This window comes from Mytilus trossulus, chromosome 1 (assembly GCF_036588685.1).
Source record: "Mytilus trossulus isolate FHL-02 chromosome 1, PNRI_Mtr1.1.1.hap1, whole genome shotgun sequence".
NCBI classification, from domain to species: domain Eukaryota; kingdom Metazoa; phylum Mollusca; class Bivalvia; order Mytilida; family Mytilidae; genus Mytilus; species Mytilus trossulus.
Window position 1 is genome coordinate 30,966,621 of NC_086373.1, and position 20,394 is coordinate 30,987,014.

Sequence of the window (20,394 nt, forward strand, 5' to 3'; positions counted from 1 at the left end):
TCTTGTATTTGTATACATGTAATAAAAAATGTTCCTTCATCCAAGCATATCTTGGATGTGCAGGATGAAGGTCATTCTTAGAATATGAGCCTGAGGCTCGAAAGTAATGAATTAGCTTAACTTCTCTTTGAGGGGTGAAGCTAACATATAATATCTCTGTTTAAAGAAACAAACTATACCTGGCCAGTGACCTTGACCCTAGTATATAAGCACCTGTTCCATAATAACTTGTCATAATTTAAAGCAAGTTTGTGTCGACCAAATATAAAACCCAGTGGAAAAGGGTGGGTCTGACTGATAATCCCTAGGGTGGGAATTAATTACTTTCGAGCCTCAGGCTCATATTCTAAGAATGACCTTCATCCTGCACATCCAAGATATGCTTGGATGAAGGAACATTCTTATTCATATTTCGCCTTCGGTCTCAAGTAATGAATTAGCTTGTTTAAAGTGTAGACACAAACTAAAAACAATTTTTATATAAATGCCAACATTTAATAAAGGATAAAAATCACAAGATCATCCAGTAACTACAACTGAAGAAAAGTGTTTTAGTACTGATATTATTTACTTTCCTGTTATAGAACTTGAAAAAGTTTTACCATATGTTCAGACAAAACTGTTGCCATAATGTCCTTAATAGAACATCCTGAAGCTAAATGCACTTAAGAAGAGGTTCCTCTAAATGAGGTAACCTTAAAACCTTGGATAAAATTAGAACTCTCTCTAACTATCTAAACTTTACGAAAAGACTTAGATGAATTCTCTCACCTATTTTGTACACAAAACATGATAAATCATTGTCTTAACAACACAAAGTTTTGGTTTATCAAAACCTTTGATCACCTCATAAGGTAAACTAACTAACAGATCTAGTATTTTTCAAAAACTCATGTATATGAAAAAATAAAGTGCCATGTCTCTGAATGAAAGACATAGAATGTAAATCTACAGCTGATAAAGATAGTACTTTAAGGCAGATGTTACTGTTCAGTCAAGGCAAATAAAGACACAAGTATAAAAGACAGTCTTCAATGTTAAATACTCCAATGAATATTAAGAACCTAAAAAAGATAGCACTAAATTCATCTCCCAAGTGAAAGAGTATCTAACTCTTCAATTGCAGATTCAGGTTTCAGCAACCTTACACAAATACATGTAGTAAACAAACAAATTAAGTAACATCTTTTTCTTAAAGGATAAAGTCTGTTTAAACATAGAACAAGGAAAATTCACATTAAACATGCTGAATATGAAAAACTTGTGTTTTACAAAAAATTCAATAATCAAAAACATCCTTTTTAGATGGTGATAAGGAATTGATCACACCAAATAATGAAATTTCTCAAAAAATATTGATAATGCTTGATCATAGATGCAAGGTCTCCAAGATGAAGTGTAAATATATTTTACAAATGATTCTGAAAACTCCTGTTTATATTAAAGTGATTTCTGAGTATAATACACACGTTTTTACCCTACTGCACAATCAACTCTTCAGGTGTTGGTTCACTTATATTTTTTACAATATACAGTTAAATTAAGTCTCTTCCTGACGGAAAGACATTATCTTCAGTATACAACATTGTTACTAATTTTTATGCTTAGCAGTTTAACTGGCAAATAAATTAAAATTGGTTTTAGCAAAGAAACCCAACTCTGAGCAAGCCAAAAAGGATAACCAAAAGAGCCTTCTGAACTTTATCACTAATAATTTTCTTTATAATTATCCCCAACAATGAAAAAGATGGGAAAATATAAGGTCTTAATTCTGATCATGAAAAATACAAACATCTCTGAAAGGAGCTTGTTGGTCTAAAGACAATGAAGTAATTATCTACAGATTTGAAAATGAAAATGTAATAACAACAAAACCAATACATCTTCTTTCAATCGCCATCCTTTTGAATCTGTAAATTTTTTAGACATATGATAAGCATCAAAATTTTCTTACCAGGAATAAAAAGAGCTGTGATAAAAATGTTCTTTCTTGAACACCAAGCCCAAATAATGAAATATTTGTAGTAAGTATATGCTAAGTGACAAAGAGGTTATAACTCCTATTGCATAATAAAAGCTACTGAAATAGTATTTTCTGATTGTATAACTCTCTGCGACTAAAACTTTTTCTCCAAAAGAAAAATATAGCCCACAATACTATGAAATCTATATTAATGAGTGCATACTCTTAAAGAAGCTCCAATAAATTCTACCAACAGAAACATTTTCTTCAAATTTGGATCCCAAATCCTTCTTTTGTTAGAGGAATCTGGTTCAATCCAAAAACTTATTTGGATGGGTCTATAAATCAAATTTTTAATTTCTGATTTTAAATTGTTAAAAAATTTCACCTATCATGCCTATTGATGATAATAAACTTTGTAACAACTATACAGTGTTTCAACATTATTTCTTGCCATGTTTCTGCAATGTAACATTCCCACAGATACTGCATTAAAAGCATTCGTCACAAGACCAATATATGATGTAAATCATCTAAAATACAGTTACACAATTCTATTTAAGAAAAATTTCCCAAGGGAGATAATTTTACCATTTCTCATCTGTCAGAAAAGACTTAAATAGCTCAGTATCAATAATGAAACAAAGGAAAACAATGTGCTTCCAAGGAATGAGTACCAACTTCTCAAAATTTATTCCGAAGCACAGCTTATCAAGCATTTGCACCACTTCTTCTGTATTCACAATACAATCATCTTAACTCTGATCCATAATAAAAGAATCATCAATGTATAAACTATAGCATGTATATACTTCAAGTGACATTATTTCATAAATACATAAGACAGGTTTTAAAACCTTAGTAAAAACTCTTGATGCAGAAGCCAATCCAAAACAAAAAACATAAATATCATATCAATGTCTTTTCCACATGAATCAGGAAATTGTGATATAATCATAAATGATACCTAAATATGCATCTGTGAGATCTATAGATGTTATAATTTAGCTCTCTCTCTATATATATATAGATAATTATTCTAAAAAGAATTACATCTAAACAAAAGATAAATGGTCCTGCTCCAAATGCTGATTAGCCACAAACTAAGTTTGTTTGAATTTTTCAAATAGATACAGGCCTTGAAGACCAATCTTTCTTAGGAACTAAGAAAATATAGGAAATAAACTGATTTTCCATTGATCGATCAAAATCTTAAATAGCTCCCTTAGCTATCAATTTTTGGACTTATGAAAATAATTCATCCTTATGAAAGGTGAAATGTATTTAATTCAAAAATGATAACCTTGTGGTACATCATTAAAAATAATTTTATAACCATTTCTTAATATATCTAATATCAATAGATCAATAGAAACATTTTCCAAATCATAATATTTAAGTTATCTACTGTATATATAGCAACTGGTTGAGAAAAGTGACCTCTTCGAAATTCTCTGTTCCCTTTTGGAAACCTCTCCCTCTCAATGAAGGGAATTGCCTACTAGTATAGTACACTAGTTGACCAACAGAGCATCTGCAGTTAAAAAACTGATATTGCCTTTCCCATAACAGCTGGGAGTTAATTAATTGCTAGACCTGGAACCTCTTCCAAGGAATCTATAATTTGCTTTAGAATCTTTGTATAAACACAAGTTTGCTTTTTGCAATCATAACTAGAAATGTGATAAAGCAACTATCACAACAGAATTACAAAAAAGTTTTATCATCTAAATATTTCTGAGCATCTCCTATGGGTTTAACCAGAAACCCATGGTCAAACTAACAAATAGAATTTTACAATAAAATCCTTGTATTATCAAGATCCAATGGCTCATTCTTACAACAAGAAATAGCCAACTCAACAATAGGGGTAATGATCAACCCCTTAAGAAAATATCTCTGGGTCTCCTGCATCTTTGAAACCACAGAGTGGGCCTGTCTAGGCAGTGCCATTTAGATTTTAATTTATCCTCGACACACTAGGATTGTCCCAGTTCTCAGTGTGATAGTATTATTTCCTCTATGAACTTTATATTTTCCTGATTTTATCAAAATCATGATTAAACTGTTCAACAAACAGGATGAGATAATGGACCATTAATCTCACTAAAAGAAGCATTAAAGGCTTCTGAAAACCTTAATGCAGGATCAAAAGACGTATCAAAATCAACTCCGGCTGGATTATCATCAGCCATGGCACAAACTCCAAAAAGAGGTACATACACCGTATCATTTCAGTAGATCAGATCACAAATTAGAACTAAATCTTCATAAAAGTAAGCCTCTAATGACAAAATTCAAATAAAGCAGCAGGTTTCTTTACAAACTCTGCTAGAGTTGAAGGCAGTGAAAGTGTCTCAAACCTCATGATTCATACAGGTTCTTTATCACATTAATAATAATGAGTAAATGTATCAATATACATGCCTATCTAAAATCTCAACAGCACTTTCATGAGAAACATTCACAAATCAAGTAGAATTTGAAGTTCAAGTAGCACTAGATTTTAAAACTTACTTTTTACAGGTTCGGTTGCTTTGTCAATTATTTCCAATTGCCATGCCATTTAGACCTATTATAAAACTACTAGGTTTTATAACTGTTAAGAAGAGGATTTATTCAAAATACCTCTTGATTTCCTATTAAATTTATCATCTTTAATTTCTAAAATATTCCAGAGGTGATGAAAATCATAACCATCACCCTAGTAAGTGTAAACATCATTCTAAACATCTTGCAAAAACAATACATTTGCATAAACAAATTCAGCCATTGTAATACAAAAATGTGTACCTGTGCAGGTAAAACACGTGTAAATTGTGAAGAGTACTCACGACCTTCAGGTGAATAGAAATACTTTTAAATATCTACCTGTTTAACAAACAGGAGTATGAATTAAGTAACACATATGTGCCGTACATCGTACTAATACAAAAACTTAATGAATATATAAAATTGTCATACATCGTAGACAATAAAATATTTAATTAATTTCCATCAACACTTGTCATACATCGTAGACAATTGAGGAATTATTATTTGTAAATAACAAAATAACATTAGAACTTGTCGTACTTCGTAGACAAGTTAATGTAACTTTAAAACTTTCTCCCAAATTTAAGATAAAAATAAAATAACTAAAAAGAACGCACGTGAAGTGTTCACTTCACCCTCAAGAAAAATAATGACAAGTTATTATGGAACAGGTGCTTATATACTAGGGTCAAGGTCACTGGCCAGGTATAGTTTGTTTCTTTAAACAGAGATATTATATGTAAGCTTCACCCCTCAAAGAGAAGTTAAGCTAATTCATTACTTGAGACCGAAGGCGAAATATGAATAAGAATTCTAATGTAACCACGTTTGTAACGCTCATTTTGATTGGATAACGTCACTTATTTACATGGCATCAATTGACAATTGATGCTATGGGACTAACGCACAAGGGCAGACGGCATATAATAGATTTTAAATATATGTTTTAACGTTGTTTCCTGACAGTTTCATTAGAATGGAGATAACAATATTGTATTTTAAGCTCCGACAGCATCAATTGGGGATTTGATGGTCACAAATACCCGTTTACTGTCTCCGCTAACGCATCGCCAGTAAACTTAATTTGCGACCATCAAATCCCCAATTGATGCCGTCGGTGCTTAAAATACAATACAGTTATCTCCTAAATAGTTATACCTTAGTCATGTGGGTAAAACTTCAATTTATTTTTTTACAAATTGTTTTATTATGCATTGTATCATTAATCAAATTGGATCTGATTGCTTTCTGTTTTTGACCATTGCAGTACCTACAGTAGTACCAGGAAACTTTGAAGTTGATCCTGATGCACCATATACACATGAAACAATAGGTCTCAGATGGGACGCAGTCGACATGTCTGAGGAAACAATGCAAGGAAATTTTGATGGATACAAGGTATGATTTGAAAAGAATTATGACATTCAAATATTCATAACAAAGTGGTAATGAATGGTAGTTTTGTTTTTTTCATTTTACAATACTTAAAATTTCATTATGTTTTTAAATGAGGAATGAAATTTATATATAATATACTTCATTTTTGGAAGATCAAGTTTCAACATATCATTGTAATAATTTATACTAGTGAAAGTATTTTTACATATCTAATCATGTTTTTGCTGGTGATCCATGCTATGAAATATCTGCATCCTTCTTGACAACTTCTAATGATGAAATTCCAGAGTTTCTGAACTGGTCTTTCTCGAATACCAGTTGACTGGCTCCACTAATGCATCACCAGTAAACTTGATTTGCATCCTTCATATCACCAATTGATACCTCCACAGCTTGAAATACTATACAGTTATATCCTATTTCATGTGTCAAAATCAAGACAGACAACACTGATAGAACTAAAAAAATTTATTGAACATTCAGTGAAGTAAAAATCTCCTATAAAACTTTGTTGAATAAGGGGATTACAGGTTTTGACAGCATATACGTATTGTTATGCGTTTACTTTTCTACATTGGTTAGAGGTATAGGGGGAGGGTTGAGATCTCACAAACATGTTTAATTCCGCCGCATTTTTGCGCCTGTCCCAAGTCAGGAGCCTCTGGCCTTTGTTAGTCTTGTATTATTTTAATTTTAGTTTCTTGTGTACAATTTGGATTTTAGTATGGCATTCATTATAAATGAACTAATATATATTTGTTTAGAGGCCAGCTGAAGAACGCCTCGGTTGCAGGAATTTCTCGCTACATTAAAAATCTGTTGGTGACCTTCTGCTGTTGTTTTTTTCTATGGTTGGGTTGTTGTCTCTTGGACTTATTTCCCATTCCCATTCTCAATTTTATTTAAAAATGTCCCTCATTATCTCTGTTTACTTCTCATTGTAGTCTTTAAATATTTTTCAGATACGATACTGGCATATGGACAAACCTGATAAGGTTAAAGAGATTCAGGTAGAGGTTCCTGGTACTAATAAAAAGGGGAGAAGAAAGAGGAGGCAAGCTACAGCAGAAAGTAAAATTAGGAGAACAGTTCGTCTTCCACCTAATGCTGATTTACAGTTAGATGTTGTTGCTAGAAATACATACCTTGATTCTAATGGGAGTAATAAGATTAATATAACGACTCCAGAGGGAGGTAGGTAGAATGGTTTTATGATATCAGAAAGATAACTAGAGTTGTCTCCCTGAACAGCAGTAAAGAGAGAGAATTTAGGAAATTCTACAAAAGTCCATAATACAGCATAGAGCTACAATTAATACTGTTTTTTTGTTATAAAAATTCTATTGACATTATTTTTTTAAAAGCCTTTCATGGTGATAATTTTGTTTTAAAGTATGATTTAATTTATCATTAAAGAATAAAATAAAAACCCAGTCGCCAGTGCAAGCATTAGGGCAGAATCAATTTGCTCCAATTGCAGTTTTGAAAAGGTTTCAATTGCACCACTCTCTATTTTTCTGATGATATTAATTTCGCAAATAAATAGAACCAAATTGTGCCACATTGACCTGTATACTTTTTACCTTTATCATACATATAACCATTAACCTATCCACTTTAGATAGTAAACTGAACTCATCAAAATTAACAAATCTCTCTAATACATATTAAATTGTTCAGTAAAAGAATAGTTTTTTACATGGAAAGATGTCTGAATATGAATATGGTTTAAGAAAATGAAGTTTCTCATGGTTACAGAAGATCAGAAATTCTGTCCGGCATTTTGTTAAAAAAACCCAGAGAAATCTGATAAAAATCTTGAGAAAAACAGTGAGATGATAAGTGATGACAAAAAAATGTATTTCTATTTTAAGTTTAAGTTTTTGGTGTAATGTTGAATAGTGACATTTTATAGTTTTTACTGTATATGTATATGTGTGTGTGAGTGAGCATTTTAATATAGTATATTGTAGTAGTCTGTAAACTGCCGGACTCAAACCTGGAGGAGGGCAGTCCAACATTTAGTTGATATATAGAAGTAAATCTAAAAAAGTTGATAAAATTGGCGCTATTAGATGATTTTTTAGTTGGCGCAAATAATACCTATAGTTTGTAAATTGAAGTGGCGCAGAAGTAGTATTGATGCAAATAAGTTGTTTCGCAAATGAGTTAATTTTTTGGCACAAAAAGATATCGCCCAAGCATTCAATTAATATCCAATAATAATTTGTATTTGTTATTGCAGTACCTGGGCCTGTTCAAAGTTTAGAATCTATGTACAGAAGTGGTCATTTTGTCAAAATTAAATGGGAGAAACCAAAAGAAGAAAATGGAGAAATAGTTGGATATGATATAGAATATGAAGAAAGTAAGTTTTGAACATCAGCAGGATCTTTTTATTGTATCTGCACATGTATATAGCTTAAAATTAAACATAATTTTCCAATATTTAGGATGGCTAGTGATATATGGCAAGATTTGTAACGGTTAGCTATGGGTCTCTCCAGTTTTTATTACATTGGTTTTTTTTTACAAGTAACTTTCTTATTCACTGAAATAATTTTCTACTAAAATATATTTTTATGCCCCTCTTTGCCCACCTATGATTGTAGAGGGGCATTATGTTTTCTGGTCTGTGGGTCCGTTCATTTGTCCATCGGTTCATTCGTCCGTCTGTCCCGCTTTATTTTTTTTTATAAATTTGAATAAAATCTTTATCAAGTATTTAGTTTTTTTCATTTGTGAAAGGGAGTTATTCAAAAGGATTTATTTTGAATGAATTATTTAACCCAATATCTGAAACAAACTGTTTTAATGAAAGTGATTCAATTGTTGATTTATTAATTAATTGTTAGTATCTGTTTTTTTAGTGCTAAACATTATAAGCCCATTTTTTTATTTATTGCACAATTCATTATAGTTGCCTACTGCATGATATTGTTTGTATATTGCTGCTTTGTACAACAGCTAGAATTTTCAAACATTTTATGATGGTTTTTAATGATAAAATTTAGAATATGGCTTTGAAAATATAAGAATTTGAAGGGAGATAGAGTTTAATATTTTGTTCTTCCTGCACCTTTTAAGGTTTTCAATATGATATTGGTTTTTATCATTGTTGAAGGTCATATGATGCACTATAGACATTAACCATTTTGTCTTTTAAACTCTTGTGGACAATTATTCCACTAAAATGTATTTTTTTATATCTATACTGTTGTCCTTCTGTACATCTGTCCACCTTTCCAAAAAATTAAATTAAGAATGCTTTGAATATTTGAATCAGTGGAAAATGCTCTTTGATTTTAGAGTGTCTCAAAAAAGAATTTTGTAGCAAAGTATAAGATACAGGATTTTGGCCCTTTATTTATTTTATTTTGCCTACATAGAATATTATTGTATAATTGTTATAAGAAAAAAATATAACTTATTTCAGTAACAGGATTATTTGCATCTAGTGGTAAAACATTTTATTTTATTTGCTTGTTAAAAAATGGACAGATTTAGAAATTCCTTAATAATAATTATACTATTAAGTTGTTTATTCTGGTCAATAATAGTTTGCCTTATCTTGAAAAATTAGATTCTCTGCAAAGAAAATAATTTCTAAATCTGTCCATTTTAGAACTTTAAGATAACTCTTCAGTGAAACTTCAGTAGCAATTGATACAATTTATAGATTAAAGATTATAATGTAGAGTTTCTCTGCATGTACTTTATCCATGTTAATTGATTTGAATATTACTGTTGACTTTTCATTTAATTTTTCAAGCATGGATAGAATTTGACTTAACAAAAGTTTCAAAGACTGTATTGTTCAGTTTAATTCTGAAATTTAATATAAATATCACTACTGCCAAAATCAGAAGTGCATGTGGTGTTACTATTTTGAAATTATAAAATATACAAATAAAATGGGTATACTATATCTTTTTTTTTTTTTTTTTTTTTTTTTTCTCTATGAAATGAATGTGAGTTGGTTTAGGACATTATTATTGATAATAAACAAAATTGGACATAGAATTTTTTTCTGATCGTTTGTTCATTTTATGTGTGCAAAATTACTTACAGGTAAAAGTATCTTGGTTGTGGCAGGATTTTGGATGTCCCTTCCAACTTTTTCACATTCATTCTAGTGGAATAACTAGTTAACATAATACAATTATGAGACTTTTTAAGTTACTGAAGTTTCACTATAGAAATCAGTGGTTAAGGAAGTTTGGAACAACAGTAGTTTCTTTACTAATAACATTATGTATTCATCTGTTTATACTCTATCTTGCCTCAAACCACAATCATTGCTGCACATTTATTTACAGATAACTAACCACTTGTTTAACAAGACCTATATATATATATATGTCTCTAGAATTAAACTTAAGGGCATATCCAACAGTTTCAGGGGAGGTAATAACAAACGTAAACGTCGTCTATTGTTTCCCGTAATTTAACGTTGTTTCAACGACGTCATAACGAAATCACCATTGGAATTGCTATGGCCGTCTGGAAAGGGAGGGTACTTTCATCAAAGGAAAGAGCACGGCGGGAATTGGCAGAAAACTCATACAGAATATAAACAGAAATTAGAACTCAAATCTTTGAAGATATTTTTGTCCTCTTGGTCTATCATAAAAGAAATGCAATTATCTTAATCATTATAGACCATACTCACTTAAGTTTCCGTTTTATTAAAATTATCGTCAATACATGCAGTAAGGAACAACGAGAACAAATGCGCAATGATTTATTATTGCATTTGAATGCAAATGTTAATTAATTCTTTACCAAACTTTTCCGAGATTTTGTCATTCAGAATAGAAAACTCAAAGTTCGGTTTTAGGCAGCAACCATTTGATTTTTCGGGTTCCAGTTTTTGACCCTGAGATAAAAAAAAATTGTTTGTTTCACCCTCAGCTGCCACTATATGTAATGCTGAAATTGAAAGAAAAAAATATTTAGACTTGTCACCAAAAAGCGAAAAGAAAAATTTGTAATAGCTTAACTCAAGATTTTTTTTATCTTATTTACCTTTATTTTAGTACAGCATACGTTTTACCGCTAGCAAACTCTTTATCATAATAATGTATTAATGATTTACTTCAGATCCACTTTCGCCTCGTTGTAAAATGCCTGATATAATTGCCACTGGAGCACGGGAGCAATCAATTTATCAGTTTCATATAGTGTTGCATAATCATTAGTTTTCAACTGATAATTGTCTCAAACAGTTTTTCAATTTTGGTATTTTGTTTTTATTATATTTTATTTTTTAACGAATGTTTTAGACTTTCTATCCGCATTTTTTTCTTTCAATTCATTTGTTTGAATAATCAATAATAAAATAGAAGTCAAAATCAGTAGTTACATTGTATGCAGCCAAACTAGGTGGAGGGCAGTAGAACAGAAAACAATCTCCATTGTGTATATGCCATAACTCATATATTAAAGCGTAAAACAACGACAGTCATGCTCGCTTTTCAGATATACGACATTTTTATTTCGAATAAACGAGGCTGCAAATTTATACATCCGAGCAGCTAAACGGCTGCACCCAATTTTAGCAAAGATATACTGTCGGACGGGAGAAGTCCAGAGATGTGAATATTTCCATACCCAAATCAATCCTTTTGTTTTGAAAAAGATTTAAAGGTATGCATTAATACGACAGCAACCCAACGACCCATATAATTCAAAACATTAAGAGTCAACATACAGATTTTTGTTTTAGCTGGAAGCTTATAAAGAATAAAATGCCCGAAACTGCAAAATGAATAAATAATATGGCGTCATTTAGTTTTTAGACAAGTGTATGGTTGCAAAATTTCATGTGCTCTTTGTTTATTTCGATATAAGCAAAACGCTTCATTGTAAAGTAATGGTAAAATAAATAATGATTATGGATGACGGACGTCAAGTGGTATACTAAATGAATATTCAGAACAAAATATCAAATGGAAATACAATATGAAAATTAACCCTGCTTTAGTACTATAGACCAAGACACAGAAACGGATTTCTAATGTGTAATACTTTTGTTTTTAAAAGAGGAATGAAAGATACCCGAAGGACTATTTGAATAGTCTGTAATTCCACGGTTTGTATGTTTCACACCTTGGTTTCACAATTTTGACGAACACAATAGTAAAACTAACTGAATTGTTATCTCGTCCAGATACCGGTTCTTTATAAATAAGAAGATGCGATATGAGTGCTATCGAGACAACTACCCAACAAAGTCAAAGTGTAAATATATTTGTCTGCCACACCGTCGCACTGCCTTTGAAAAATTAGCAGGGAAATATAACGTTATTTTCGGAAAACATCTTAATTTTTGGCGCAATTTGTGAAGCTAACGGGAGGGATTGAGTAAAAATATTATATTTCTCAATTTTCCTCAAAAACGAGTACGGTGACCAATATTTTTCAAAACGTTATGACGGTCCATTTTTTTCAAAGAATAACATATCTTACTTTGGCCTAATCGACACCGTTAGAAATATTTTAAAAAATCAAATATGTGCTTTTCAAATGTCCATTTCTTGCCGGTGTTTGGGTTCACCATGACATTTTTGGCTCTATTTGAGTAAGAATTAATGCTTTAAATGGTAAAATTAGATTTTTCTTACCATCTTAAATTATTTAGCTTCAATTTGAGCCCAATTATATAAGTTTATGTTGATTAAAAAATCATAATTATTTTTCTTAAATAAAAAACGTTTTTTACTCCAAAATTGCAAAAATGTTCAATTTTCAGCAGCATTTTTTGCAAAAACGAAATCGACAATATATATTTATTTTGGCAAAATTTGATTCTCTGTGAATTGAAGAATAAAATATCTTAAAGGGAAAAAATTCTCACCGTCAGAAATAAACTGTTGGATATGCCCTTAATACATAATATGAAGCTTGCATCTGTTCAAAAAATAACTTCTTGGACTTCAGAAATGAACTGGAGTTCAGAATTCAGAAATTCAGAAACTATAGAATGTATTCTTTACTGTGATTGGTGGACAATCCATACATGTTAATAATGCTGTCAAAACTTGCTGGTTATTAATTTTACTACCCATTTTTCACATGATTACATGGTAAAATATCTTGATTTACAGTTGTCACAATAACTATGCATCCCAGTTTTGCAAAGCAAAGGTATAATAATATCTTCACATGTATTTAGGTAGTTTTGGTCCTTTTGTTACATTGAGGCGTCTAAATTTTAAAATTTCTTATGCTCAGATTATTATTTAGATAAATATGACTTGATTTTCTTTGTTTAAATTATTCAATTTAGATTAATCAACAAAACATTAACATGATTTACTAATAACTACTATCTTCTGACTGAGGTCAATTTTTGTGTGTTCATATTTTTCAAATCTTATTGAAAACACTTGATAAATGCAGGATATGAATTAATATTTAATGGCATCTTGGTGGTACATGTAATACCAAAATTATGTTTGTTTTTACTATTGCTCTTCAGTCTGTGGTATTCTGACAAATTTAAAAAAAAAAAAAAAAAAAAAAAAATTGATAAAAAAAAAAGAAGATTAAACTTAAAACAGTTTGCATTTCAGTGTTTTCACAAGCATACAGAATATTCATTTTAAAAGGATGTTTCTCTACATAGTGAAATAGTTAGCAGGAAAACCACCTTTAAAAACATATGTTATATGCTTAAACTTCTAATTTTCAGATAAAGAAACAAAAGTAATGTGCTACATGCATATATATATAAAGGCATATCTCACATGGATGAAATCTTTGTTAAAACAGTTTAATTAATGCTATACTTTACCCCTGGAAACCATGAGAATTAGTACCCATCAAATAGTAATGAATTATCAAAATGAAACAAATTTATAATGTGAAATTGAATTTTTCAGTTATAGGACTTGGTGTGGACAAAGAATCTATACCTGTTCAGTCAGAACCTGAATGGGTAGAAGAAAGAAAACAGTATGAATTTGGCGTACCTGGACTTGAGCTTAATACTAATTACAGAATAAAAGTTTGGGCTAAAACTAAAACAGGAAGAGGTGACATTGAATTTGTAGATGTCAAAACTGCTGCTGAAAATAGTTAGTATTTATATAGAAAAATAGGAATAAAAAGATCAACTTCAATATGAATTTTAAAAAAAACAAAAAAAAACCTGCAATACCACTTCATTCTGAACTTTGAAAAACAAGTTATTCTATCAGATATCAGTACATTTACCATGATTAACTGAAACAGGCAGCTAATAACATTACATTAAACACATCAAGTTGAGAACTTGTCTGTAAATTATGGTCTCATATGTTAACCTGAGAAAAATAAAGAAGAAACCTAGGAAAACGTTACTTTTCAAACGGCTTCATATAATGTATTAAGTGGTTTTAGGAATGTACTTGAAAGTTGAAAAGGATTTTTTTTAAATGGTGGGGAAAAGCTGGGAACTTTTCCCTTACATTGAAGATGTGATCATTTGTACATTCTGTTGTATACTAAACACTTGTGTTTATTATTATTTCAGTGCCTACTGTCCCTGAGATTCTGTATGCTCTCCCAGATAAAACATCTATAAATGTTACCTGGCAGATTAACAAAGGAGATGTAGCAGGGTACCATTACTTTGTGGAATACAGAAAATATGGTAAATATAATCTTACTGTTGAGTCCTTCTTTTAAGTCTAACTTTGCATGTGATAGTTTCTTTTTTCTTATCCTGGTCTTAATTGAAGAATTGTTCAGGACGTATGTGATTAAGGAATTTTCATTTTTTTGTTATGGTTATCTCATACTTTCAAAATTTCAAAAAAAGATCAGTGTCTAATATAATGTATAAATTATGAAATTCACAACAATGTGATATAGAGAGAAAGGACAGCAACTATTCTCTTTATACCCCCATTTTAGGAGTAAAGGTTAAACATGTACTGAATTCATCTTTTTCCATTAAGTTTGTTATTCCAACAAATATTTCTGTCACATTTTTTCTCTGGTACATGTGTACTACTACTTGGTAAACCAGGATGACTTTATATTTTACAAAAGCTTTAAAGTGATGAATTGTAAAGTGAATTTTGATTTGAATTTTAGTGATATATGGAAGGCATCACTCAAATCAGACTAGGCCATGGCATGACAGTAATGAAAAGTCAATGGGAATTAATGTTTTTATCATGCTTGAAAGCAATTGATATGTGAAATGACACATCTGAAATAGTTAATCAGTTAGAAGGAAGTGTTTTTCACACGTGCAGGTAAAAAAGCTTTCTGATTTATGTACGAACATTTTATATTATATTGAAGGTAGCCAATAATATGTTTTGTTTTATTTTTCAGGAGAACACAAATTTAAATCAGGGCCACCTGAAAAGAGAAATACTTGGTCTGTCATAAATAATTTGACGTCTGGTAGTTCTTATGAAGTTAAAGTGGTTGCTGAAAGTGGAAAATTTAAAGCTCGTAGTGAAATTAGACTTGTAACGACAGCAAAGACTGATGGTAAATAATAATCTCTCTATCATCATAGGATGAATGCTGTTTCTCTTTTGTTTTCATTTTTTATTTACTTTATTTTTTTTGTGTTTTAACCCCACTTTTAAGCACCGCATTTAGGCTATTTCGTGGTGTCCAGTTTTTATTAGAAAAAGAAGCTGAAGTGCCCAGCAAAAACCACAGACATTCGATAAGAAAACTGACGATCCTAGTCAATTAAGATTGTAGTCAAGTGCACCCCTTTGAGCAGGGTTTGAACTCACAACCTCAGTGTTGACTGGCTAGTGATTACAGTAGTTACTACTTGGACCAATCGGCCACCAAGGCGAGGCCCCTGTTGTTTTCCTTATTGAATAGATTTGTAGATTTTCTTGAGAGAATTACTTTTGCTACTTTTTAGATTTAAATGATATTGTAAAAATATTTCCTGTCATAAATTTGATCATATTAAGATAATATTGTAAAAATATTTCCTGTCATAAATTTGATCATATTAAGATAATATTGTAAAAATATTTCCTGTCATAAATTTGATCATATTAAGATAATATTGTAAAAATATTTCCTGTCATAAATTTGATCATATAGCTAGATCAGAATCAGGGAAAAGAAAAGCATGAAAATGAAACCTTACAAGTAGATTTGGTGTTGGAAACTAAATCTGAAAGAAGGGCAAAAGATACCAGAGGGACAGTCAAACTTATAGATCAAAATAAACTGACAATGCCATGGCTAAAAAAGAAAAAAAAAACAAACAGACAGACAGACAAATAATATTACAGAAAACACAACATAGAAAACTATAGACTTAGCGACACGCACCCCACCAAAAACATGGGGTGAATGAATTATCTTTGATAAAAATTAAAAATACATGGCTATTGATGCTCTGCTTTATGTTAATTTCTATTCTTTTTTTCAGAGGTAGCATCTGCTGTGTATAATGCAGAATGGTTCATCATCATGATGGTGGTCTTAGCTTTACTTATTCTTATATTATTTATAGTGTGCCTTGTAAAACGCAGCAGAGGAGATAAATACCATGGTAAGTCTTGTGTCATTTTGTTTTTTTGTGGATAGTTGTCTCATTGGCAATCATACCACATCTTCTTTTTTATAAGTCTTAGTTTTTTAGCCCCCACTGTAAAAGATGGTTATTTCTTCATAGACAGAAAAAATATTACAGTCATTCCATAAATAAAAGTAATATAAGGAAAATCAGAAAATATATTTTAACAAAATTTCATTCTTGATACTAGCTATTGACCATAAACAAGCTTCTGTCCAAGTTTGGTATAAAGCTAGGACAGTTTAAGAAAGTTATTAAAATTGAAAAACTTTAACCACAGTGAATATTTGTGGACACTGCAAACAACTCAGATGTCTTGCTTCCAGTATGTCTCGCTTTTTCAACTAAAGTCAAAGGCTCTACAAAAACCCTGACTTTTAATGTTGATTTTGTCTCGCTATGTCTCGCTTTTTCAACCAAAGTCAAAGGCTCTACGAAAACCCTGACTTTTAATGTTGATTTTGTCTCGCAATGTCTCGCTTTTTCAACCTAAGTCCAAGGCTCTACAAAAACCCTGACTTTTAATATAAGGAAAAACAGGAAATATATGTTTACAAAATATCCTTCTTGATACTAGCTATTAACCATAAACAAGCTTCTGTCCAAGTTTGGTATAAAGCCAGGACAGTTTAAGAAAGTTATTTAAATTGAAAAACTTTAACCACAGTGAATATTTGTGGACACTGCCAACAACTCAGATGTCTCGCAATGTCTTGCTTTTTATGCCCCAGCTACAATAGTAGAGGGGCATTATGTTTTCTGGTCTGTGGGTTCGTTCATCTGTTCGTTCGTCTGTCTGTCCCGCTTCAGGTTAAAGTTTTTGGTCATGGTAGTTTTTGATGAAGTTGAAGTCCAATCAACTTCAAACTTAGTACACATGTTCCCTATGATATGATTATTCTATTTTTAATGCCAAATTCTTCAAACTTAGTACACATGTTCCCTATGATATGATCTTTCTAATTTTAATGCCAAATAAGAGTTTCCTCCTCAATGTCACGGTCCACTGAACATAGAAAATGATAGTGCGAGTGGGGCATATGAGTACTAGGGACACATTCTTGTTCATCCAAAGTCGAAGCTCTACAAAAACCCTGACTTTATATGTTGATTTGTCTTAAAAACATTACTTGATTTATTTTTAGTACAAGAAAAAGAGAAATTAAGAGGATTGGAGAATGATGAGAAGAAGACAGCTCAATATAATGGATTTAATGACAAGTAAGCTATTTATAGACCACACAAACAATCAACATTCATACATCATTTAATAGGAACTTACTAAGCCATATTCATCATGTTAAAAGCTTCCACTTTACATGTATTATATCTTGTTTAAATAGATGGACAGAGGTAGTCATACTAATTAATGTTCATTGGTCAAACTAACCTAACCTACATTGGTCAAACTAACCTACATTTGTAAAACTAACCTACATTGGTCAAACTAATCTACATTTTGGTCTTTTGTGGATAGTTGTCTCATTGGCAATCATACCACATCTTCTTTTTTTATATTGGTCAAACTATATACAAACTGGTTATTCTAACCTACACTGGTCATGCTGACATATATCATATCAATGCCTTCATTTGAGTTAAGATTTATTTTAACTAAGACAAGGAAACTCAACGTAACATTTCGAATTAATTAATATTGATCCAAAGATTTTTTGTGATAAATTTTGATCTAATTCAAATTAAATACAGCTTGCATACATCATAATATGTTCTTCACTTAAGAATTGCATTGGTAGAGAATCAGTCTGTCATATTTAAAAACTGTCTCCTTTTGCCACACATTATGAAATTAAAACAATATTGATTATTTGAAAAAAGATTATTGCTGAAACCAAACTCTTGAAGTCTTGACATCTCAAGGTATCTATTATTGACCATGATATTGCTAAAAAAGAACAGGATTTAGAATTTTACAAGCATCAATCATTCTCATCATTTAATCATCCTTCACATTGTTTTGGCTTTCTTACTGTTGTGTTGTCTCCTGTCTTTATTTCCTCTTTGTATTAGTTATATTATTATTTATCAATTTTATTTCCTACTTTCCTATTGTTTATTTTAATGGCAGCTTCAAACTTTTTCTGTCCTAGCATTTTTACTTGGGAAACAAATACTCCTACCTGATTTTAATGTTTTGAGACTCTTTAGATTCATTAATTTGATTTCTCTTTAATTGTAACATGATAATATGGTGTAGGGTAGTTGATGAATTATAAATAGAAAAAAAAAAATTATACAATTGTTAGCTTAGGCCATGGAAAATTAATTGTTGGTTATATCTATGTTTTGTTTCCATAATGGAACTATAATCTTGCATATTTTCAACACTTTAAGTTGTTTCTGCAAAAAAAAAAATTTTTACAGAAAAATTTAATGACCAGGCAGTTAAAAAATTACCCGGTCGGGTTAGGGGAAACCATCAATTATTTTCCATGGCCTTAACTGGCTGTAATGGCCAATCTGAGCTTTCCCCACCACTTGGTTTCCCTTGTCGTCTGCATTTTCTGGTTATCCTTTAACTTTTACAAAAATCTTCTCCTTTAAAAGGACTGTGCCAATTGTATCAAATTTAGCCACAAACATCATTTACAAATCTATTTTTTTAAATGTCTTACAACCAATTTTGCAAAAAAATAGAACGTGTAAAATGCAAGAACCATATCTTAAAAACTGCTATAAATTGAGAAAATATCTCAAGTAAAATTGTTCAGAATGATGATATCTACCTTATGTCTATTACCATGAAACTTCCTGAAGAAGTAATTGTCCTTTAACCAATTTTTCAGTTTTGCCCATTATCTCAAAAAGTTATAATAGATATACAGAAACATTAAAAAGCAAAAATGATCAGCATAAAAGATTAACAAAAAAGTCCAATTGTATAAAAATTGTCAGTCAGCAACTTATTAAATTATTGCCTTTCAATGAAGATTTTGACGATTTTTTTTGTGTTTTTTTGCGTATTATCTTTAAAATTATAAAAGAGGGATACAAATTCAAATCACAAAATTGATCTGCAAGACAAGATCTAAGTTAGTAGATTAAGTTGTTGTCTGACTCCTTATTGAAGTTATAGCCCTTTAGTTACAATCTTCCCTATTTTTTATTTACTGGTATGCCTTTAACTTTGAAAACTGCAGTAGATTAATATAAACTTAAAAAAACTGAATAATAAGCCATATGGCCTAAATCTTCAGTCAGCTGGTTATTGGAGTTATTGACCTTTAATTATAACTATTACCAGGTATTGCGTTTCTGTCTTTTGTTTTGAAACTTATATAAGATGAATAAAAACTTTTTAAAAGAAAAACTACCAAAAGTATAACAGCTACAACATGACTGAAATTGTATTAGTTAAAAAAAAACTTTTGAAATAGAGGTATTCCCTTTAATTATGATTTTTTACTATAAATGGCTATTGTTGAAGATGAGCAACACATGTTCTTAAGAGCCTCTAAAGTTAAATTTATATTTTCCTTAAATGCATTACATTCAAGACTATGATATATTTCAATTTAAAAAAAAAATGTTTAGAAACAGTATGTTTTGCATGAAATGGAAGGACTCATTATTCCATTACGTAATTTTGCCATATCCCCATACATGTAAATCTTGTCTTGTGTAAGTTGTGTTGTCATTGCATTTAAATCATATATGTATTTATATATCAGTGTAATTTAGTAAAATGACATGCATTGATAGTTGGTACATCAGCCAGTATCTCGATGTATTCAGGATGAGAATGATTAGTTATTTTTAATTTTGAGAGCACCAGGCAAAATGATATAACAACCTCTTGCAAAACATGGAAAGGGCATATCTTTTTTTTTATATCTTTTTAAAAAAAAGATTTTTTTTATCATAATTATCTGAAGACTAAAACGAATTGAATGATTCATAGTTTTTGTAACTGCAGATTTGT

General features: G+C 30.5%; 1 protein-coding gene across 1 annotated transcript in view; it reads left to right on the top strand.

Annotated features, from left to right (window-relative positions):
* Window positions 1-20,394, top strand: part of LOC134711995 (neurofascin-like) — a 95,989-nt gene that overhangs the window by 64,862 nt on the left and 10,733 nt on the right. The window contains exons 20-28 of the mRNA XM_063573113.1: window positions 5,766-5,896; window positions 6,859-7,090; window positions 8,142-8,264; window positions 9,333-9,356; window positions 13,783-13,977; window positions 14,415-14,534; window positions 15,227-15,388; window positions 16,305-16,427; window positions 17,597-17,672. Coding sequence (XP_063429183.1) covers window positions 5,766-5,896; window positions 6,859-7,090; window positions 8,142-8,264; window positions 9,333-9,356; window positions 13,783-13,977; window positions 14,415-14,534; window positions 15,227-15,388; window positions 16,305-16,427; window positions 17,597-17,672 — 1,186 coding nt within the window. The remainder of the gene's footprint in view (window positions 1-5,765; window positions 5,897-6,858; window positions 7,091-8,141; window positions 8,265-9,332; window positions 9,357-13,782; window positions 13,978-14,414; window positions 14,535-15,226; window positions 15,389-16,304; window positions 16,428-17,596; window positions 17,673-20,394) is intronic.